Genomic DNA, 16,811 nt, shown 5'->3' on the forward strand with positions numbered 1-16,811 from the left:
GAGAGAGGGAGAGAGGTGAAGAGACTGCTAACATTCACAACATATTATGGAAATGAATTTGCATAATCTAATTTACTTTCTTTTGGTTCCATCGTCAATGCGAAATGGCGCTTGTTCTCTGAGCCTCTCTCACAAACCTATGGCTATAAAAGGAGACACAGCTGGCAAAGCGAACATTTTGCGAGTGACATGCAGATTTATTACCTTGCTGGAATTACCTTCAGTAGCTAAACCATAATAAATTGGACCATCAGTGGAATATTTATTCCCATGAAATGGGCACGTGGTCTCCAGAAAGTATGGCATCAGCTGGGAGCCAGTAATGAATCTGCTGAACCATACTCCACCTGCAGACAGATTGTGCTGATGTTCCCTAAGAAGGCTCCTGGTATTTATTTCTCCCTTTCACAGTTTCCCACCAACTGAGGGCTGCATTCATTCATTGGATGGTTGGGACATTTGTCCTGAGCACCAAACAAAAAGTCATCTGCATGGGAGGTGATACTATTCAGCCAATTGCAGGGATGGTCCCATGGCAGCTAACTTCCAAGCCAGGAATGGACAATTCATTTGAAGAAGAGCCTGAACATGGTTAAGAAATGTGGCTATGCAGCAGCAGCAAGCAAGCAAAGTATAGGCCCGGTGAGGGGAGAGATAGAGAGAGAGGGAGAGAGAGAGATGAAAGTAAAGATGGGTTGCAGCTGGAGATGAACGTCCTGCCAGCAGAACAAAGACCAGATCACATTTCTCCTCTCTTCTGCAGTCAGCTAGGTGCACTCCAGACCAGCTCTGGAGTGCCTGGGAACCCTCTAGAGCATATCTGGAGCGTGTTCAGGCATCTAGTGAGCTGCAGGGGACAGGAGAAGATGGCACATGTAGAAGTCCACTTGCATGATGTCGGATCTGGCTCAACATGGATTATGTTGATATTATTAGATGCAATGTGCAGGGAAAAAGTCCTTGACTCTCATGCATCCCTGATGCATCCAGCAAAGTGCAATCACGGGAGCTGAAATATCATAGGAGGCTTAAAAATCCAAGCAGGATCGATGGGGTTAAACTACAGAAGAAAAGGAGATGATATTTTTGTGTTAATTTTTGTAACCTCAGAAACATGTGGTTTCTAGTCACATACCACAGATGTGCCTTTTCCACCTGCAATTTGATTCTGCACTTTTTAATTGCATATGCAGGCAGCTTTGTTCCTATATTTCCTTAACCAAGGATGTGATACTGTAGAAGAGGCTGATCCTCTTCTCTTGCCTGAGATATAAGTGGTGCTCAGATGGAGCAGCAACTCCAGACTTTGGGTAATGAAACAGGAACGCCTCTTGGCCGATTAAGAGTCAGTGTCATCCAAGAGCAATGTTGATGTTATTTTCTTATAAGGGTTGAAAGCTGTGCCACAGTTGCCTACGGAGAAAGCCAAAGCAGGTGTGAAATTTATTCAAGATGAATGCTCCTCCAGATGGGATTGGCAGTCCAGTGACCAGTAATCTCTGTGCTGAAGAAACCAGACAAGCTGGGCTCTGGGCTCTTCTCCATCTCTTGTGCAGAGATGGGTCCTGACAGAACATCTGGCAGCAAGCAGAAAGAGCAGCCTGAACTCAGCCTTCTGCATCCAAAAGCCATCTACGCCTGTCTCAAAATACGCCAATGGGAACAGTTTTTCCACAGTGCAGCTAAATGGATATTTTTCAAACAAGTTGCAATTGTGACATTCAGCCTCCTTGGAAATTGGGTTAGGAACATGAGGGGAAGTTGAAGTCATAACTGCTCTCAGGAATTTGGGTTGGATACCAAATGCGCATCCAAGCAATTAATCCAGGAAAATGATCTACAGTCTGCTGATGAAAATTAATCAGGGATCATCAGACTGCAGGATCCCTAAGGTGTGCTGAGCCATGCCACCATAGGTACTTCTTCACTAGCATTTAGTGTGGATTCAGCATTGAGTAGGCAGGCATTATTCACACACTTTTTATATACTATCCACATAACCCCATCTTAGAATCTTGGGATCATAGAATACTGGAGTTGGAAGGGACCATGAAGCCCGTTGCGTCCAACCCCTGCTGCTGCAAGACACCAAGTTACACCATCCCACTCAGATGGCTGTCCAATTTCTTTGTGGATGTCTCTAGTGTGGGACAGCCCAAGACCTCTCCAAGAAACTGGTTCCACTGTCATATTGCTCTGACAGTGAGGAAGGTTTTCCTGATGACCAACCTGAATATGGGTTGTCGCAGCTTGAATTGATTATTCCGTGTCCTACACACTGTCATCAGCAAAAAGAGATCTTATTCTTCCTCTTTGTGACCATCTTTGAGGTACTTATAGAGAGTTATCATGTCCCCACTCAATCTTCTCTTCTCAAGGCTGAACACACCCTGTTTGCTCAATCTCTCCTCATAGGGCAGTATTTCCAAACCTTGGATCATTTTTGCTGCACTCCTCTGGACCCTTTCTAATTTTTCGGAATCTTTCTTAAATCACCCAGTATAAAGCTGCTTCCTTGCTCCCTGAGCCACCAGTGAAAGGAAATGAGCTTGCATAACATCACTCCAACAAAAAGAGGAAAGGTGACATGTCAGAATCTAAAGAGGAAGCACTTGTTAAAGCAGAATGCACAAAGGGCCACACAAAGAGGTGAGCTTACTCAGAAGCAAGTACAAATGCTTTCTGTGGTACTTGCTTCCAGGAATGCCAGTGCAGGAGTCTCAGTTTGGCTATCTGAAACAAGAAATAATGGCCACAGCTTTCCTCTTTCCCTACCTTTCCCTGTACTGTTCCTTAATTTGCTGCCTTTAAAAGAATTCAACTCAGGTTCATAGTCAGTGCTCATGTATCTGACACCAAACCCAGTTTTCATAAGGGACTTTTAAAAAGACCTTCAAAACAAACATGCACAATGTTTTCAGCCTCAAGAGCTGCATCGGGCAGTTCCAGGTGGGCATGTCCAAATGGGGGCATGCTAACAGCACAAATACACATGTACAGGCTTGGGGAATCCCTGTCTTTTCTTTTTTGCAAGGCAATCCCTCCAGGTCTCATGGGGAAGGAATGTATTCAGTGTTTAAAAGTCCTCTGGCTTACCTAAAGATTTTTCTAGCGTCAGCAGTGATGATACAGGGAACCTGACCATTCTGGATGATGACTTCCTAGGTGTCAACGATACTTCAGAGGATTGCATGAACCATGAATATAGCACTTTCTCCGACGGCTTGGCTGTGAGGCTGGCTTTGGACTCGGAGTTACAGTGGAACTGGACTGGGGCAGAGGGCAATTGACAGTGTGCTGCCTCAGCTCTGCATGGATATTAAAAATCAACCTGGTGAAATTGCGTTTATTTACAATTAGTTCAAGATAAGCTCTTTGCAGCTGAGAGAAAGCTACATATTTCTATATTCATACAACATCAGTTAGCTAACACAGTAGTGTGCTGGGCTCCAAAACTTCCAAGGTGTTGGCTAGGTTCAGAAAACACAAGCAATGGTGTGTGTGTGTGTGTGTGTTTTAACCAGTGTTTATTTATTTAGTTATATTTATATCCCACCTTTTTTCCTTTTCAAGGCAGCTTACACAATTCTCTCAATCTTGTCTGACCAACAACCTAGTGAAGCAGGTTGGGATGAGAGTCTGTGATTGGCTCAAAATCACCCAGTGAGTGGGGACTAAAACCCAGAGCTCTGCATCCCAGCCCACGATCTTAACAAACATACCACACTGTCTCTCAGTGATCTATTGTATTGTCTGAACCCAGTTGGGATATTTCATCATGTTAAGTTTGGTCTTTAGAAGCCAAAATATGAAACAACAGCATGTTCTATTGTTTCTCTGTACTACCATGACTTGTTGTGTTGTCTGAACCAAGGATCATAGTTTTCACCATCATGGTATGCAACTATCATGGAGTCCTCTGGAAAGAATGGCAAGTGCAGGAGCTGCTCTAGCAAGAGAGCCAGTGTGGTGTAGTGGTTAAGAGCATGGGACTGGGACTCAGGAGATCTGGGTTCTAGTCCCTGCTTGGCCATGGAGCCAACTGGGTGACTTTGGGCCAGTCACAGACTCTCAGCCCAACCTACCTCACAGGGTTGCTGTTGTTGTTTTTAAATAAGTTTTATTTGAGAAATTATAATCCTAAAAAAACAAAAAGAAAACTACAAACAACATCCATCACAAAAACATCGAGCCCGCTGAGTCAGCCCCCACACCCTTCTTTTTCCATTTATGATAACTTAAAAACATATTTAAATCTATGTGAAGTCCCATTTCTCTAGCCAATAATAAAAAGATTCCCAAGTTTGATAGAAGTCAGTGTCTTCCCTCTCCTTCAAAATCAATCTACCCTAAAATCAATCTACCCATTTCTGCACAGTCCAGGATCTTTTAATCAGTTCATCGGTGGGTAGTTCTTCACATTTCCAGTGTTGAGTGAATGCAATCCTCACCGCAGTGATTACATGTAAAAGCAGATACATTTCTTATTTACTAATGTCCTCCAGTATAATGCCTTATAAAAAAAACTTCAAGTTTAAAAGCTAAGGATTTTTGTAACATTTTCTCCACCACATATAATAAAAATACCCAATTTATGTTTACATATCCAACATCCATTTGACATATTTGGAAACACCTTAGCTAATCTATTTGGCGACAGATACCATCTATAACACATTTTATACAAGTTTTCTTTATACGAAGTTGCTAATGTTACCTTGATATTTCTCTCCCACAGCTTTTGCCACTTTTCTAATTCAATATTATATCTAAGATTTTGTGCCCATGTTATCATAGTTTCCTTAACCTGTTCATCTTCTACTTTTCTATCAACTAAGAAGTCATATAATCTTTTAATCATGTTCTCATCTAAGTATCACTTGGTCAAATGCTGTTAAGTCTTTATAAAAACCCCACACTTTACAATCTTTAGCATATCTCGATTGTATCTGCACCTTATGCCACCAAGAGATATCAGTTCCCTGTTCTTGTATTTCTTAATTCAATTTCAGTCCTCCATCTTTATCCAAAATGTCATCGTATCTTATAATCCCTTCAAAATTCAATGCATTTGGATACACAAAAGCTTCCATGGGTGAAAACCATCTTAGTAATTAATTATACAATTTTATCTTTAACTTTTCCCACACCAACATTAATGATTTTCTAGCATAGTGACTTAAAAAAGAACCATGTGTCTTAGCCTTCTCATACCACATATAAGCGTGCCAGCCCATTTGCAAATCATTCCCTTTAAAATACAAAATTCTCTTATTTCTTCTTTACACCTCTACCTCTTCTCTCTTCCTTTGTTTTCAGTATCTGTACTTCTTGCTGTAAATCAGTATCCACTTCCAGTGTCTGTACTTCTTGTTGTAAGTCAATATTCACTATTTCTCCTTCCTCAGAATGATATGTTGTTAGTTCCATTGGTTTGGCACTTATTCCTCCTTCTTTTGAGGCACCCGGCTCTTCCTCTTCAAGCAAACTTCTAAATTTTTCATAAAACTCTTGTGCCTTAAAAATCGAGTCCAATTTGTATCTTGTAAAGTTACAGGTGAAAAATATTCCTTCTGTCATTAGCCACCTAAACATAATCTCTCTCAAATAGTTAGATGACTTCTCCATCTCTAGTATAACAAGAGAATCCCATAGTGATTTGTTTGTTTGCTTTATTAATTGTGTTTCTTTACCATTTCAAGTTTTTCATGCGCCTGTTGTATTTTTTGTGTATTCTGTTCAGTTTTAAGTCGAATGTCCGCCAATTGGGTTGATACCTCCTTAATAGAATTATCCAGTTCGTCAAGACGTTCTCTTTGTTCAGTTGAAATGTTTTCCTGTCATGTTGACATCGCCTCTTGGGATGCTTGCAAGGCTGTTAAGGATGTCTGTATCGCCAGAAGCGTCATTTGTAGCTGTTTTTGATATTTTTCAACATCTGCTGCTTTAGGCTGATGAGTTGGACTCTGAGCAGCTAATGTAGGTGCCGAAGAGGAGGAAGAGTGTATTTTTTTCATGATGATAATAATTTTTGCCAAAAATTACAAGACAACAACAGAGAAGAGAAAAGAAGAAAAAAAAAAGAAACTTGCTATAAATCCAATGGCAGCAAAGGACTATTTTGTCTTTAAATGATGTCACAAAGGAAAGTTTGTTTTTCTTGGCATTAAAACAGCTTTAAGGAAGGACTGTACCAACAAAGAAAGAGGATTCCAAAAAATAAAAAATGGCCGATCAGCAAGTAAACTTTGTCCTTCTATCACTTATTCCACAGTAATTATTTATTCTGATTCTTCGCCCTTGAGGAGGTTAGAAAAAAAAGATCTTTCTCTCCAGTCTCAAACTTTCCAAAAAAAACCCCTCAGTCCTCTCCCCCAGATCAGTTGCCGCTTAAAACTCTGTGGGGGGAGGAGGAATTCCTCCCTCCATCAAAGGGGCTTTCCTTTCTTCTTTATGCCAATTAGTAACTGCTGCAATTCTTTCACGGGTAATATTGAAGAGAAGAAAAAAAATAGAAATGCTCACCCAGCAGGTCCGATGAACTTCTAGCTATTTATTCTATGCTATTATCTGGCCGTCTATGGCTTGCAGGGAGTTGATCTCTCCCCTGTGCTGTTTGATTGAGAAAAGCCCGAATTTCTCCCAGTAAATGCAGAGACGCTGCCCCACACCAACCGGAAGAATGCTCAAACAAACTAATCGCCCCGGCAGGGCTTGGATGAGCCCCCACAGCTCACTCTCGAACAAATACCAGCGTGATAACAGGAGCCCCTGCTCTTCGCAGCCGTATCGCCACGATGCCAACCAGAAGTCCCTCACAGGGTTGTTGTTGTGGGGATAAGATGGAGGAGGAGATGTAAGCTGCCTTGAGCCCTTTGAGGAAAAAGGCAGGATATAAATCGATAAATAAATAAATCTAGCATATATGTGTGAGCCAATGAGGAAGAGGCAGGCAACCCAGGCAGGGAGCAATGCGCCTTGGGTTTTAATTTCAGGCACAGTGGTTGATGAGATGCATGCCAATAGTAGGAGGACTGAGTAGGGAGGATGGAAACTGTTAACATAGAAGCCATTTGATTGTGTGTCAGGTAGAGCATGGTAAAGAACTGTAAACCATGGTAAATACACCAGCCACTATATCATCTCTGTGGATTGTATCCCATGTTCATCTAACTTAATTCCCATTCATTTCCAGAGTTCTCCTCCAAGTACGACTAATATGAGATACAAACCTGTGCATGCAATATAATGCAGACATCAGGAAAGAGTAAACATGAACTAATTATAAATAATGAGTTAGATTTTTAATTACTAAAATACTCATTATTGGTTTGATTGAATCATTTTATGCTGTATACATTTGTTTCAAATGTTTTACATTACTGGAAAGTTGCTCCTTTTGAAAAGCAACATATACATTTTTATAAATACATACATGTTACATTCCTGGAGACAGATGGCATTTTTTGGAAAAAGCTGAGTAATGCATGATCACACATCTACAACAGGTTGTGGAAAATGAGTGATATCAAAAATGTTCATGATGGGATGAATGTTGACATCTGGAGTTCAGAAAATTCAAAGTGCTGATGCTCATTTCTCCATGGCTAGGAACCAAAGCAGTTGACGAAATGCTTGCCTCCACCTCAGCCTGCTCATAGATGGAGATCTTCACTGGAGATCCTCCTACCATTAGAGTGAGGTGACTGGCAACTGAGGACAAGAACTTCTTAGTCAATCCAGTCCTGGGATTTTGTGGGGGTGGGCTTGGTCACCAGTCAGGAACTTTTAATTAAATTGTTATTGGGATGAACCAGTGTGTGTGTTTGTACAGGTGCAGGTGTGTGAGTTAGAGCTATTTAGAAGGGCAGCTTTCTAATTTAGTAAATAAATAAAAGGTCAAATGCCATTCCTGTCAATCCCAGATTAATTTTGCAGCTGCCCCCAACCAGTTATAAATTTCCTCACTTTTCAGACATACACATGTGAATTCTGACTAATATCTAGTTGACAGCATCACCATCTGCTGGTGTATTTTGAAGGCGTGGATACTTAGAATATTGGCTGAGAGGCATCAGCATTCCCATTCACCCTCTCGTGGACATTCATTGTACCATACAGACTCACCGTTTCTATCTCATTCTGCTTCAACAGGTGCCTCAGGGTTCCAAGGTCCTGCAAACACCTGTAAGCCCTGTTTGACCAGATATGATGGGATGGTATAGAACCAGTGAGTGCACATATATTAGGTAATGATGGCTTCTTCAAACCAAGCTAAACTTTCTTAAAAACTATAGCTTGTCTGTCCAGAGTTTGAGAATGAGGACAAAAATGGTACTGACCAAGAACCCTGAGGCTCAATGGACTCATTCAGAATAGAAGGGAGAAGAAACTTGACCATGTTCCCTCTCTCTTCTATTTCCAATAATGTTTTCTTGCTACGCATCTCAAATACAGTGACACATCTTTGGAAAACGCTCTCAGTTTGGGCATCCCATCTTTCCCACCATACCAGTCTGAGAGTCAGCAAGAGAAAGACCAGCCACACCAAAGTGCATGGTGCTGGAGCAGAGCATGGTGCCCACCAATTTGTCTGCCAGACTCTGCAGTCTCTCCACCACTGGTGGGTATGCTACCTCTTACTCCAGATGGTACTCAACAAACACAAGCCTTCCAGGTTTTGCTCAGTGCTACTTCATCTCTGTGCTCAGGGAAAGTGCCCAGCAAATTTCGTAGCAAAGTCAGCCCTGCTTACCCCATCCTCTACGGTGCTTACTTTGCAGGCTTCTCTCACAAAGAGGAGAGGTGCCCCAAGGGTGTGCTGCGGTCTTGGGGTATCTGAGAACTGTTGCGAAATGTAGCATCCTGAGCACATCAGTCCAATTCTGATGTAAGAAATACTCAGCTGCTATCTCCACTTAATTGCGTCTTCCCTCAAGGCTGTTATGTTACTGGATCTTCCCAGCATGGGTTAATCTACATTTTGTATCTGGGAATGTTTGACTCTTCCCCTGGATGGCTAGTACATTGTTATTTGACAAAATGTCATTGTGTACATTGCATGATTACTGATTTGCCATTATCAGTGATATTCTCTCTCTCTCTCTCTCTCTCTCTCTCTCTCTCTCTCTCTCTCTCTCTCTCTCTCTCTCTCACACACACACACACACACACACACACACAGAGAGAGAGAGAGAGAGAGAGAGAGAGAGAGAGAGAGAGAGAGAGAGAGCACCAGCACAACCTTATGAAACTGTTGCCTCCCCACCATTTTTTAAACAAAGAATATTCTTAGGAGCTGTTTGCCTCTCAGAGCTCCTTCAGTTCTGGAATATATATTCAATGCTATTTTGACTAGGAATGATACCCATTTTCCTGACACTGCTCACTCTTTTTGAAAATCATTCATAAAACTTGAAATTGGGTTTCAATGCGATGTTCACTGGAAAAGCAAGACACTACAGAATTGAGAACACTGCAAAACACCAGAAGAGATGTGGGAATGGGCGGGGACAGATGTATGTGTTTTCCAGTGGATAAAAGATACACAGTGATGACTGCAGAATTAAGCACTGGTGATGGGACAAGACTGAGGATGAGATGCCTAAAGGCACAATGGCAAGCACGTTTAGGCAGAAATAAGGCCTACAACTCCCAGCATTCTCCAGTTTTTCTGCCTAAAGTTGCATACAATTGCAACCTACGACAATCATCAGGAAAAATGTTTCTATATTTTAAATTCAGACTCAGGCATTATCACCGATTCATTTGCTGAGATCCATAATGCTGTGACATTTTCTGGACAGAAGTAAGGTGCCACAAAAGGGAGAGTGGAAGTTACTTTGGGAGGGACATCTGCTGTTCCCTCCCATTTCCTGGCATCCTGCCTGGGGAGCGGGTACAGCTTTAGTGATCTGCATCACACATTGCCCGTACTTTTTCATGTCCTCCCTTATCACACTTCCATATCATGTGGATGTTTCATGTTCCATTGCCCATCTTGTGTGCAAAAAGGGCAAAAAACAAAAAAACAAAAAACAAAAAAACTTGAAACTGCTAAGTCTCTGCATATATTTGCTTGTTTCAACTCATTTTGTTACAGGCGGGCTTGCTTTACATAACTTGTCACTACAATATGGCTTTGCTTCTTTGGTGCACAAATTGGATTTTACTGTGGCCTGTTTAAGGCTATCAATGACATACCTGGCAAACTGTACGTGCTTTCTTTTACCACTTTCCTTTGGGCAGTGTACATGCAAATGCATCAGGTAAAGCAACCTGTAAAATTTCTACATAAAGTTGTTTAGTAATGCAAGAGGTGCCAACATTGTAGAGGAAGAAAAATGAGCTCGCAGGTGAGTTGCAGGATGTGTTTCATTCATGACCTAGGCTGGTTTAATATCAACACTCAGCATTTTTGGAAAATCTTTTCCTTCTGCAACAAAAGGATTTGGTTTTGTTTAAGTAAAAGTGAATCACTTTCATCCACAAAGGCCATTGGAAAAAATCCCTACTGGTACAAGATGGCTAAAATATGATTTTGAAAGTGAAAGTATCTAACAGAGGACTAAATTCCTCTCTTTAAACATAGGCCTAGTTTGCATGTCACAGTTTTTTAAAAATTGTGGGTTGTCTTCAATGCAGCAATGTGCTGGTACATGCTACTCAATTTCTTCCACTAAACAAGAATGGTTAAATAATCCAGGGTTGTTTAGTATATCTGAAACTGGACTTCTGGCTTCTCTTTCCCCAGGCAGCCAGTGAAACAAACCTAGAAGAAATCTTGGGTTCTTTCATTGGCTTGTTGATGGTGAGACAAGCCACAGGTCTGGGCTTTGGTGCAACACAAAACAATCCAGGGACGGAGTGCCAGTGAGTTATTTATTTGCTCCTGTTTGCAGTGGGAATAACTTGCATGCACTAACATGATACTTGTGGATATTACAACTGGGAAGAAAATGACTAAGATTCTCCTTCCTACACAGGGCAGTTAGTCCCTCATGAAAATCGGTGGCACCCTTGGGCTTGGTACTCAAACGCTCTTATAACTGAAAAGTGATTGCTAATCCTGCATTAAACAGATGCCTGGTTTGGCCGTGAGCTGGTCACACACCAGCCCTCATATCTCTGGGTCCTTGAAGGGCCATCCAGAGCGCGGCCAGATCCCCTCGGCACCCTTTGAGCACTGGTGCTTGCTGCTGACATGGCTGTGGGGGGGAGAGAGAGAGAGAGAGAGAGAATGAGAGAGAGAGAGAGAGAGACCCCTGGGGAGGAAAAGCCATCAAGTTATCTCTCTAGAGTAAGTTGAAAGAGCCTGATTAGCTTAACTGACGTTATTTGCTTTTAGCTTAACTAACACTATTTTGAAGGAGCCTAATTAGCTTAACTAATGCTATTTGCTTTTTGTAAAACTGCTTGCTCTGGAGAGAAAAAAGGGAAGGCAAAAGAATGTTTATAAAGTAAGACAAAGAGGTAGTGTGAAGAAGAAGATCTCCTACCCAAGGTCCGGAACTCAGTGATCACGCTCCCTCCTGTGAGGGGATTAGACATAGATAAACATGCATGAGGTCAGACATGCAAGGGTCAAGCAGACCCTGAGAGGGGATTGGGTGAGGGAACAATGGGGGCGAGATTAAGTGAATAAAAAAAAAAGGAAAAAGGTATAAAAAGGATGAGTTAGTGAAATGTGTGTGTGTCGCTTCCTGCCTGCGTGTAGGGAGTGGACACCCGGTTGCTTTGCTCAGCTGAATAAAGAAATTGAATGAATCTTCACCTGACTGAACCTCATTGGCACTTGGTTTAGTGGGTCTGTAAGTCACCTGGCTAGCAGGGACCTCAACATAGTGCCAGGAGAGGCAGGCCCACAGACAACCGGGCTGCAGCCTTCCTCCCACACCATGGAATGAAGAATTATTCCTCTATTTATATGATAATAATTCTTTATACATTTGCATCTCTACATATTTCTACATATAAACGAGCACATGTAAATTCTGAGCAGATACATGTTCTTTTCACTGCTCATTCCTTTCTCTCTCTCTCTTTTTACAATATATTAAGTGGCCGCAGGCTGTAAGACGTCAGAACAAAATGAGTGAATGAACTGCCAAAATATGGCTGCTAAAATCCTGACACAGTAAGAACGGCTTTAGACTTAAGGTGGGATTCCAGATCCAATTGGAATCCATGTTGCAAGTCTTGCTCCCCAGGAAAACCTTAGATAGCTAATGTGCCTGTTGGAAAGGTCTTCCTTTGGGGACACACCTTAGACATGCTAATGTTTTGCCTGTCCTGAAAGTTGTTCCTTTTGTGTTGTCCACAAATCCATTCAACCCTCTTGTTTTACTCTATTGTGCCTCTAGCAAACTGCCTATGTGACTCCCCCACCCCCCACTCCAGACTGCATATAACTGACAGGTTATAAAAATAGTTTGTACGAACTCGAACTCCGTCTTGGTAGTCTTTTTGGGAGCTACCTACATGATGCACATTTCCCATATGTCTGAATAAACTGTAAATGTTATTTTGATTGTACACCCCCAGTGTAACTTCTCTCTCTATTTTTCTTGTCCCAGATAACTGTGGGGAAACCGCAAAAAAATAAAGTTAAATACAAAGCCAAGACCACAGAGCTTGTCTGAATGTCAGAAAGACTTTTGGTGGCTCCTTTCATAAATGTTCATTCTTGGTAAGACTTTGCTGTTGGAATCTCGGCAGGAGGTTAGAACTTTATCTGTTAAGGGTATGGATGACAAATGTCATGTATTCTATAGCAGAAGCTCTTGAACTTCTTATTACAAGAAACCCTCTCTGCATTATTTGACAGCTGACAAATTTCTGCAGGTCTGCCCTGGAAATCTGGTAAATCATAATGATTTCTGGCCAGCAAGTGTCAGGGCAAAACTACACAGTGTCTCCTATTGAAACCAGGAAACAAGATAAAGTCAAAGAAGAAGCTTGCACAACTTCTGACCCACTAGCTGAATGCAGCCCAGCATCCATGGCTGGAAAGCCCACCTGGAAGTTTTTGATATCTGATTGGGACTGGCAAGCACAAAAGTAGTTTTGCACTTGGGAAACCAAAATACTGCTGGGTCACAATAATTGAGCCTCTTTCAGACCAAGGGCCAAATTCAATTTCTGAGGTGCTTTTGGGGAGAGTGTTCCAGTGATGGATGAGGCCAAAGCCAAATGAGCAGGAGCAAAAATTACCAGCATGTTTTAGTGTCAAGCTCTCAGTTCTCTTGCACGTTAGGAGAGGAATTTCCAACCTTTGTGATGGGAGTTGGGGCAAAGAATAAAATAATTGGGAAATTCCCAAATAGACTCTACTAGTGACTCAGAGGTTTCTGGGGAGATACCAATGCCGCAGACTGGTCCAAAATTAATGGATGAATTTCAGTTATTGTGGCCTGATGATGTGGACAAGATGCTTGGACGAGTACGTCCCACCACTTGCCTATTGGACCCTTGCCCGTCTTGGTTAATAAATAACGCCAAGCACGGGATTGGGATCTGGATCTTGGAAGTGGTTAACGCTTCTCTGAGGGAGGGTCGGGTACCTGCCCCTTTAAAGGAGGTGGTAGTCCAACCGGTCCTGAAGAAAGCGTCCTGAATCCAGAGATGGCCACTAATTATAGACCAGTGGCCAACATCCCATTTCTGGGCAAGGCGTTGGAGCGAGTGGTGGTGGGACAACTCCAAGCACTCTTGGATGAAACTGATTATCTGGACCCATTTCAGTCCAGCTTCAGACCCGGGTACGGTACTGAATCTGCCTTGGTCGCCCTGTATGATGACCTGTGCAGGGAGAAGGACAGGGGGAGTGTGTCCCTGTTGGTTCTTCTGGACCTCTCAGCGGCTTTCGATACCATCGACCATGGTATCCTTCTGGATAGGCCAGCGGGATTGGGGGTCGGAGGCACTGCTCTGCAGTGGTTCCGCTCTTATCTCAATTACTGTTTCCAGAAGGTGGTGCTGGGGGACTATGACTCTGCGCCATGGCAGCTATGTCATGGAGTACCGCAGGGGTCCATTTTGTCCCCTTTGCTGTTTAACATCTACATGAAACCGCTGGGAGAGGTCATCAGGAGGTGTGGGCTGCAGAATCATCAGTACGTTGATAATACCCAGCTCTACGTCTCGTTTTCCACCAATCCAGGTGAGGCAGTGGCTGTGCTGAACCGGTGCCTGGCCGAGGTAATGGGCTGGATGAGGGCCAATAAACTGAAGCTCAGTGCAGACAAGACGGAGGTCCTGTTGGTTGGCGGATCGGGCTTCGGTGAGGGTGAATTGAACCTAGTCCTGAATGGGGTTGCACTCCCTCTTAGGGACAAGGTCCACAGCTTGGGAGTGCTCTTCGGCCTGGCGACAGTGACACATGCATTGGTGACTTCCTGCCTTGACTTCTGTAACGTGCTCTACATGGGGCTACCCTTGAAGACGGTCCGGATACTTCAATTGGTTCAGAATAGAGCTGCCAGGCTGCTGACGGGGACTGGGCGTTATGTTCACATGATTCCAGTCCTCCGTCAGCTTCACTGGCTTCCCATTGAAGTCTGGGCCCAATTCAAGGTGTTGGTGATGACCTATAAAGCCCCAAATGGCTTGGGTCCTGGCTACCTGAAGGGGCACTTACGTCCATATATGCCCGCCCGCCCCCTGAGATCAGCAGGAGAGGCCCTTCTCCGGGAACCTTCCTTGAAGGAAATTAGGAGGATAGGTACTCAGAGGAGGGCTTTCTCTGCGGTGGTGCCCAATCTATGGAATGTGCTCCCCAGAGAGGTCCTCCTGACACCGTCGTTATTTGTTTTTCGGTGCCAGGCGAAGACCTTTTTATTCAAGCGTCATTTTAATTGTTAATGGTATTTATTTCTATTCTTTGGCCAGGGCGACTTATTTTATACTGTTACATGTGTTTTATATTGTTAATTTATGTATTTTAATTTATTTATTTGTAAGCCGCCCTGAGGTTTCGGCGAATGGGGCGACCTAGAAATTTTCTAAATATACAAACAAACAAACAAACAAACACATGGGCCTAGAGAAGGAGTGCTTCCTATGCAGGAACGTCTTAGGCCTGGAGGGGGATTTGACCCATGAACCTTACATTTGGCTCCTCTGAATGACACACAGCACAGACTTGTCTTCAGCAGGAGAATCATTTGTGGCAACCTGAGTGTTCTCCCTCTCCTCTTCCTTCTTTTGAAAATAGAAGTCCAGTCAGGGTTTGGAAACTTGCATTTGCTAATTTTACAGGCATCACTACCTTGGCACTGGCACAAAAACAGTATTGAAAGCAAAGGAATATGCCATTAAAAAGAAGCAGACAATGAGCCTACCCTTTAAAGTATCCGAGGGTGCTTTTCAAAGAAGAGATTTCATGCTGCAGGGAAGCATTTTTTTCCTCAATAGCATCTAAAGCTTTTAGCTTGGAAAGAAGATGGTCTTGAATTTCCTTTAAAAATAAAAGCAGAGAGCAGGGAAGAAGGTTGGGGTGTTAAAATGTCTATGCTGAAAGGTTCATAGGTATGGGAAAATTTCATATATATGTTAATGGAGTGAATATGAATTGATGTATGATAGATTCTGCCCTTCCATTTGGGCAGAATGGAAAGACATTTGGTTTAATGGAAAGAACTCCACTGAGAAATTTCTCTAAACTTACTGAACATCTTTGCTTTGACTTAGCTTTGCTTTCCTCAACATTCCTTGGATTCTTCCTGAAGAAGAAATCTCTACTTTTGTGTTGAAAATTTCACTATAAAGTTTCATTAAGCTCTCTCCACCCTCTCATTTCCTTGCATGTCTAATATTCCAGAATTGCCTTGAAGTTTCACTTCAGAGTTAACTCAGAGATATGTAGACATCCTTGAGAAATGTCATTGATCTTACTGAAACATTTGGCTTCTCGGAAAATATTTCATCTACTTTGTTTGAGATTAAACCCCCAAATTACCCTTACAAGCACAACTGGGTGGCAACCCAATCTTGGGGACATATATTTCTCTGTGGGAGTACAAATAGACAGATGTTCTTTTCTACATGTATTTATTTACAGCATTTATATACTGTTCCACGTCTAATACAAGGCATGAATTGCCATATTAGAATGTGTTTTTTGTTTCTGTTGTTTTGCATTTAAGAACAGCAATAAAATCCATGGCTGGTTAACCAAAGAAGACTTCTTGAAATAAATGTGCTTTTTGGAAGTACCAACTCATCCCCAACCTACTGTGTGCCTGTCTGAACATCCATGGCCAGGGAGCTGTATGGGAAGAGAATACCACATTGAAGACTTCTGGAGGTACTTTCAGTCAAGCCATACACCCATGTGGAACTACCATGAGACATGCCATCTGATGATTTAAGTGACTCACTAAGAGAGATGGCACACTTTCAGGCATCCTGATCCTGAGTTGATCAGGCTTTGTACATTCATCCAAGAACCTTAAGCTGGGCCCTGTAGCAAATAAGCATCCGGTCCAGTTCTCCCAGAAAAGAGGCTGCATGCTGAAAAGTGGGAGCTCCAGATAACAGACGTTTCTCTGCTAGCTCCTGCTTCTGGACCAGCTTTAAGAGCAGCCCCACATGGAGCATAGTTCAGTAACCCACTTTTGAGGTTATTAGTGTCTGTGGTCAAGTTATCCATGTTCAGAAGGGAAAGTCCAGCATGTTTGAGCTTGACAGGCTTCCTGCCTGCTTCCATACTGATGCTTAGAAGCAGGCCAAGAATCCCCCCCCCCCCCCGGGGACTTCTGTCTGTAAGATGGGCTACGGTTCGTAAAGGTCTTTTAAAAAGCTAAGGGGAT

The 16,811-nt window shown here is 42.7% G+C and overlaps 1 protein-coding gene across 1 annotated transcript in view; it reads right to left on the bottom strand.

Annotated features, from left to right (window-relative positions):
• The window catches only part of LMNTD1 (lamin tail domain containing 1), a 150,905-nt gene that overhangs the window by 57,221 nt on the left and 76,873 nt on the right, over positions 1–16,811 (bottom strand). Inside the window, exons 3-4 of the mRNA XM_044423508.1 lie at positions 15,342–15,457; positions 3,097–3,308 (exon numbers count right to left, since the gene is read on the bottom strand). Coding sequence (XP_044279443.1) covers positions 3,097–3,308; positions 15,342–15,457 — 328 coding nt within the window. The remainder of the gene's footprint in view (positions 1–3,096; positions 3,309–15,341; positions 15,458–16,811) is intronic.

The sequence above is a fragment of the Varanus komodoensis genome, unplaced genomic scaffold (assembly GCF_004798865.1).
Source record: "Varanus komodoensis strain SLA01 unplaced genomic scaffold, ASM479886v1 scaffold13_3, whole genome shotgun sequence".
NCBI classification, from domain to species: domain Eukaryota; kingdom Metazoa; phylum Chordata; class Lepidosauria; order Squamata; family Varanidae; genus Varanus; species Varanus komodoensis.